The following is a 7,446-nucleotide window of genomic DNA, read 5'->3' as shown; positions in this document are numbered from 1 at the left end:
TCCAGCTTCTTGTGTATTAAAATAAATGTCTTATTTGTAAGAAAATAATGAGGGATTGACACATCAGCAGTCATTAATACCAAATCAAGCACATTTAAGTATTTAACAAATAGACTAATTTACCCTTAATTATTAGATTAGTTTAGCTTAAACTCAATTAGGATATACGTGGAATTTTCAAGTACTTTAACTTTTATATATTGTTAATAGATTCCTTTGAATAAAACACAATTTAACCCATATATTATTTCTAGTTTATATGGCAAATATGCATATGAAAACAACTATCTATCTAGATTTGAAACAAACTTTTTAAAGTGTCACCCATCCATAAATAACCAAAAAGGAGAGTGAAAATTGTTTTAAATTAATAAACAGAACATATCTGTTGCCATATAAAAGATAAATGCACATCATTCAAAACCTCTTTTAAATTCAGACAAATTTGGTTAAGTAAACTATGGGTTCTTTTGAATAAAATCATATTTGTTATTAAGGAAAGATGCCACAAGCAGAAACTAAATCTTAGTTAAACCAAAATCTAATCTGTACATCTAGCAAACTGCATCTTCATTAACTTTAACTACATATTAATAATAGCATATAGTCATGATTCAAGGATACATCATTTTCTTTCCTATTGTCAGCATTTTACATATATATTTCAGAATACCAACAGGTCACTCTAACCTAAGTGCCAAGTTAGACAAAAACCACAGTCACTATAACATCTTCCTTCTACTAGTAAGTTATCAGATATCAACATAAACTAAACACGACTCGGTCTAATTAGTTATAAATTACAGAACCATATCAACATGCAGTCAAGATCAGCTTGTACTATACTTGAATTAACATCACGCAATCTGTCACTGCAACCAAAAACCAATATCACTTCAACCAAAGTTAAATAAGATCTACATTATTCGAAGAGAGTAGGTTCACTGAAACTCGGAAGAGGTTTCGAAAAGAAGAGCACTACAGTGTTTACGGAAAACATTGCATATCTAAAATGTACTAACCATAGAATGTTGTCAGAATCATGATCTCCTAAAAATATGATGACGGCCCAAAACTTCAGGTATCCCCAATGCTGAAATGCTTTCACAGCCAAAGATCTCCTTAAGCTTTGCATCACACATTATTGCCAAAGGATTAACAGGATCCTGCAAGTATATTTAAGGGACATTTAAGTGAACAAGTTACGTTTCAACAAAAGTTTACCCATACATAATTGTTATTCATATGAGCAAAATCTTTTTTCCTTTCTAAACAACTCAGTGAAAATCAGATGTGTGCTCATATTTCCAATAAACTGCTAGAATCATATTTGCGTTCAAGTGTTCATTGTCGTAGAAGCTTGAATACCTGTCTGTTTTTGCTTGCATAAAATATGGTAACTTACATATGTGCCAAATATTTGCATTCAAGTGGTTCATCGTCGAAGTGTGGTAACTTACTTATGTGCCTAATATTTGCGTTCAAGTGTTTATTGTCGTAGAAGCTTGAACGCCATTGAGCATGAACTTGGCATAAATCTAAACTTGGTTGCTTACCTCTAGATGATTGACCTTTATGTACTCCCAGATACGTTTCAGAACCTCTGTCTGTAGCATCTCCCGTCCAGTAACGCCAAAAAAGTTAGCAAGTGAATCAGAAATAATTACAGAAGGAGTAGGTTCGGCACTTCTTGCTCCCAACTCCATTTCTACCTTCTGTTTCTTCGGGGCAGGCTTCTCTGAAAGTTACAAAGCATGAAGAAATCAAGCAATGCATTAAACCACAATTTTGTAAAAAAATATATTACCAAAATAACCGAGACACCTACTGGTTGGTTCAAGGGTGATTATGTGTTTAGCCAGCAACTTATTCATCTTGAACATATCAGTACAGTCAGTCTCAAACACCATACGCAGCTCATTGTTGCAAATTATCTTCCTTTTATTGCTAGGATCTTGGAGATTGTTTTTCTTTATGTACGCCCACAGTTGCTTCACAATCTAAACCATTCCTTCCACGAATTATAAATCTTTCCGAAAGCGGAAACTGTATTGAAATATGGCAAGTGAATAACAAATTTCAAAAGTATTAAAACAAACCTCAGTCCTCGTCATTGACGGCTGGCCAACAATGACCTGAAGTTCCGGCGAAATCCCACAAAGTTTGTTGAGACCTCCTGGACCACCTCTTCTCTTTGGCTTAGGTTGAGTACTGCAAGACAAAGACACAACAAACTTGATCCTGAGTTAATTGATTCTGTAAGATTGATTATGGCTAAAAGTAAGTTGAAGGTAAAGTGTTTTATGTTTGGATAAATTCTAGCAAAAGTGAGTTGAACAGTAAATTTTAGTGTGAAAATCACATTTAAACTCAAAAACTACAAATCCTAGAGCAACCAAACATCATTGCAAACAAAAAAGTAGAATCAATTCTGCTCGAGAGCAACCAAACAAGTCAGAATCAATTCTACACATCCAAAATCAATTCTAAGTGTTCCAACCGTGAAACCAAACATACACATAATTACTTTACATGACCAAACATCATTGCAAACAGAAAAGATCATATCATATCATATTCATACAAAGATACAAAACAAACAAGCTCTTAAAACATTATATAACTAATAATTAAAAGCCAAAAGTATCGTCCATCTTAGCATAAATTTCTAACCTAATTTCATCCATTTAGGAAATCAATCAATCACTCCTAGAACTAAAACAACCTAGCATCACTCAATAGATCTGATTCATATTTCATACCATATCAAAACTCATCTTCCGAATATTTCATTTTCCCCTTTTAAACCCTAACAACAAAATAAAATTCCCTCGATTACAATTTACAAAAAAGAAAATCAGTTTAACTGCATTATTTATTAATTAAACACTTAGTTAATCAAATCCTGTTTCATTTCCTATTCATGCAACCATTTCAGAATATTTAAAAAAAATTATTACCAAAAAAAATAATATTTATTTAAAAAATTAAAAATAATTAAAAACCTAACCTGTCCTTGGGAACCACATTGGGCTGAGCAACAGTAGCATCACCACCAGCGGCAGAAACAGCAACAGGGTTGTTACGAAACACCGAATCAGAATAGGGATTAGGGTTTTGGTGAAGGGCAAAACGGTCTTTATTAGAGAAACAAAGTTGTTGAGTTTGTTGAGTTTGTTGAAGTTGCTGTTGCGGTGGTGGAGGTTGTTGCGGATGTTGTAACTGCCTACACGGAACTTGCGGAGGTGGTTGTTGAGAAGCGAAAAGGAGATTGATCTGAGAGGTAATGAAATCAAGCTTATGGGTAAGATCGTGACCGAGTTTGGATTGAAGCTCGTGAACCACTTGGTTCAATGTGGTGAAAGTTCTGGTTCTAGGGTTTGTTTCTCGGAACAGTGAGTGTATTGCTTCGGATACTTCTTCGTCTGAAACTACCATTGTGGAAATTTTCTTCTCTGTTTTTTTTTTAAACTGAAATTAACGGACTCTCTTTTCTCTCTCTCTCTTTCTGTCTCTCTGGTTGTCGTTTTTTCTCTCTTTCTCTATTTCTGTTTCTCTTTTTGTTGTTGCTTTTTTTTTTAATTTAATTTAAAAGTGAAAAGTTGATAGTGATGGAATTCTTGTGAAATGATTAATCCTAGGCTGCCACCTCGTCTTTCTTGAAGATAGACACTCCATCGAACCGTCAGTTCAGCTTTTATTTTTAATATAACTAGTAACAAACCCGTGCGGTCGCACGGGTTCTGGTATGTCACGCGAATTCGTTTTTCATGTATAATTATGTTTTTAAGATATATATTTTTTAAAAATAGATTGTTGTTTATATTAAATAGGTAATTATATAAAATTTAACAGCATCCAAGAGAAAAAATATTCGTGAAAAAATATATTTTAAAAGAAGTTATAATATATATTTTTAAAGAGTATTATATTTAGTAAAACAACATGATTGATTATCATCAAATGACAGATATTATGCCACAATTATTTTGATAATGAGCATTTTAATTAGCAATAGTTAAATAGTTAGAGTTTATTTGAATTTTAAAGAAAATATTATGATAAGATAAGCACAAAGATGGAGAGGAAGACTAAAAAGAAACAATAATTAAAAAGTAGAACTACTAATATAAATGAATAGAAAAAAAGTATAATCAAAACCATTAAAACATGAAATAAATAAAATAGTGAAGCTGTTAAAAAACTGATTTAATATATATTTGTAAAAATAAATTGACGGTAATGTAACCTTGAACTATAAAAAGAAAAAAAATTGGAAATAAATTGAATAAATGAAAGGACGTAATAAATTTTCAATATTAATTATATTTGGAAACCTAAACATTTCCCATTGGAAAACGTAAGTTTCTAGAGGAAACGTAAAAGGCGAAGATCAACACTGCCTCTGTCTCTGTCTCTGGGTCTTTGTTTTATAGTTTCTTGGAAAGGTGATTTTGTTGCAGATAGCAGCACCCGTACGAAGCATCGCAAGTCATCGTTGTTTTACTTGTGGCACAAAATGGAAGGAAGCTCACTCAAGCGTTCCGGAACAACCGTTTCAAGGTAACATCTTCTTAAAATGTTGTCGTCCTCGAACCAACCTCTTCTCGAAAACCATAAAGTAACAGACAATCTGTTGTTGGAGATATTCTTGCATGTTGTTGTAGTGGCCATAGGATTGTATTCTCCCTTTTGTAATTTGATTTCCATGCATGTATCTTGATGAACCTTCAAACCCTGGATCTGACATTAGAAAAAATATATGGTTTAAAAAAGTTATATGTAATGATTAAACACATGCCGGTTTTTGATTGCTAGAAAACCTCTCTTTTTGCAGATGTGAGAAAGAACGTGTTGAAACCCAGGCCATTTCGAAACGCACTCGGAGTTGTATTCTGAAGCAAATGTTGGAAGAGTTACGTGCCGTGAAAAAAGAAAGCATGGATGCGATTGAAGAAATCGAGGCATATACGGTGAAAAAAGAAGCAGATGTTGAGGAAGAACTTCCTGGTGGATTGGCAAGTGATGGTTTGGAGCGTGAAGAGATTGCAGAACGCTGTAAGAAAGGGAAAGGGAAAGAACAGGTCCAAGTCAGTGCTGGCGGGCATGGAAGAAAAACCTATCATGCAGCTGTTTACCGTGCGTCATTTCAACCCTCTGCAAGCCGAAGGTATTTGTTTCGTCGTATTTAGTAGTTAAAACCCAGTTTTTTAGTAACCAAGTTAAATTTTTTCTAAACCCTAGTCTGGCACTAAGCATGATTTATTTGTTTGGACATTGTGTGGCAGAACTAAATCTTATTCGGGGTCAGGCAAGCAAAACGGAAAGGCAGCTGCCACTGCAATGAGTAATGATGGGGGCAGAATGTTGCGTGAAGTTAAGGAGGAAGGCTCAATATCTGGAACTGCTGGCAATGGTGAAAGGCGAACCCGGCAAAGAAAGGATCATGGAGTAACCAACGCTTCAAGGTAACTTTGTTGTAAATTATTTTATACATAGTCGTGTAATACTAAATTATTCGCTGAAGTATTAGTTTCAAATGTAAAAAGTAGGACATTAAGGACTCATATTTCTTATTGAATCGTTGTAGGAATGGAGGAGCTGAGACATATTTCGAGAAGGTGAAAGGGAAAGCAAAAGTTTTTGGAAACAGTGTGGAGAAGTCGGCCATGAAGCAGAAAGACAAAGCCAAAGTCAGCATTTCCCGTAAGGGTGTCAATCGTTCTAATTTTGTTAGGTATAAATTCATTGTGTTTGTTATTAGCTGGTTTGATCAGAAGATATGAATATTACGAAAATTACAGTGTGTTAATGGATCATGTTATGATGCTGTGTTTAATTAATGTAGGAAATCCACTGCAGAAACAATGGTTGTGAAAGAGCAATGGTGGACCAGGGTTGTCGACAATCCTCTTAAGCTGAGAAACAATGTGCTTGTAAGTTACAATAAGACATAGTAAGATTAAATTTAAGAATTGATTATAGAAAGTAGGCATCTAAAATTCGAGTTTCATGTTATGTTTCAGCATATTCCAAGAGGTGTGATTCGTGCATGTATATCTGGCAAGATTCCCAGAATTACCGTGATTGATCGCGACACCGGTGTTCCATGAAGGATAGAAAAACACTTAGAAAGGGGGGGTTTGAATAAGTGTAGCTTTAAAAACTTGACAGATAAAAATAAATTGCATAGTTATTTTTATCCTGGTTCGTTGTTAACTAAACTACTCCAGTCCACCCCCGCAGAGATGATTTACCTCAACTGAGGATTTAATCCACTAATCGCACGGATTACAATGGTTTTCCACTTAGTCAGCAACTAAGTCTTCCAGAGTCTTCTGATCACACACTGATCACTCCAGGAACAACTGCTTAGATACCCTCTAAGACTTTCTAGAGTATTCTGATCCACACGATCACTCTAGTTACAACCTGCTTAGATAACCTCTAAGACTTCCTAGAGTATTCTGATCCACACGATCACTCTAGTTCCTTACAACTTAATGTAATCAATTCTAAGAGTATTACAATTGCTTCTTAAAAGCTATAATCACAAACTGTGATATTTCTCTTAACGTTTAAGCTTAATCTCACTAATATATTACAACAGCAATGTAGTGAGCTTTGATGAAGATGAAGATTCTGAGCTTTGAGTAGAACAGAGTTTCAGCAAGTTAATATGAGTTGTTTTGGTGCAGAATCGTTAGAATCATTAACCTTGCTTCTCATCAGAACTTCATATTTATAGGCGTTGGAGAAGATGACCGTTGAGTGCATTTAATGCTTTGCGTGTTCCGTACAGCATCGCATTTAATGTTATACGCTTTTGTCAACTACCTCGAGCCTTGTTCACGCTGTGTCTACTGACGTTGCCTATAATAGCTTTTAACGTTCCTTTTGTCAGTCAGCGTAGCTTGCCACTTGTACTTCCTTCTGATCTGATGTTTGTGAATACAACATTTGAATATCATCAGAGTCAAACAGCTTGGTGCAAAGCATCTTCTGATCTTCTGACCTTGAAGTGCTTCTGAGCGTGATACCATCAGAACTTCAGTGCTTCTGATCTCATGTTCTTCTGATGCTTCCATAGACCCATGTTCTGATTCTGCTTCGACCATCTTCTGATGTCTTGCCAGACCATGTTCTGATGTTGCATGCTGAACCCTTTGAGACAAAGCTTCTGAGCGCTGAATTATGCATACTCTTTATATATTTCCTGAAAAGGAAATTGCATTGGATTAGAGTACCATATTATCTTAAGCAAAATTCATATTATTGTTATCATCAAAACTAAGATAATTGATCAGAACAAATCTTGTTCTAACAATCTCCCCCTTTTTGATGATGACAAAAACATATATAAATGATATGAATTTGCGATCAGAAAGAGCAGACGGCAAAAGACAAATTACACAGCTATAGCATAAGCATATGAATATGTCTCCC

General features: G+C 34.7%; 1 protein-coding gene across 1 annotated transcript; it reads right to left on the bottom strand.

The window, feature by feature from the left end:
- Nucleotides 1–549: 549 nt before the first annotated feature.
- LOC131662347 (uncharacterized) lies at nt 550–3,560 on the bottom strand. The gene is made up of 6 exons (XM_058932112.1): nt 3,011–3,560; nt 2,100–2,211; nt 1,829–2,000; nt 1,557–1,738; nt 1,023–1,166; nt 550–872 (listed from the first exon to the last, which is right to left on the bottom strand). The coding sequence occupies exons 1-5, from the start codon at nt 3,436–3,438 to the stop codon at nt 1,041–1,043; spliced, it is 1,020 nt and encodes a 339-aa protein (XP_058788095.1). The 5' UTR covers nt 3,439–3,560; the 3' UTR covers nt 550–872; nt 1,023–1,040.
- Nucleotides 3,561–7,446: the final 3,886 nt, after the last annotated feature.

The sequence above is a fragment of the Vicia villosa genome, linkage group LG3 (genome assembly GCF_029867415.1).
Source record: "Vicia villosa cultivar HV-30 ecotype Madison, WI linkage group LG3, Vvil1.0, whole genome shotgun sequence".
NCBI lineage: Eukaryota > Viridiplantae > Streptophyta > Magnoliopsida > Fabales > Fabaceae > Vicia > Vicia villosa.
The sequence above is the reverse complement of the archived record's forward strand: the minus strand, read 5'-3'. Positions and strand labels throughout refer to the sequence as shown.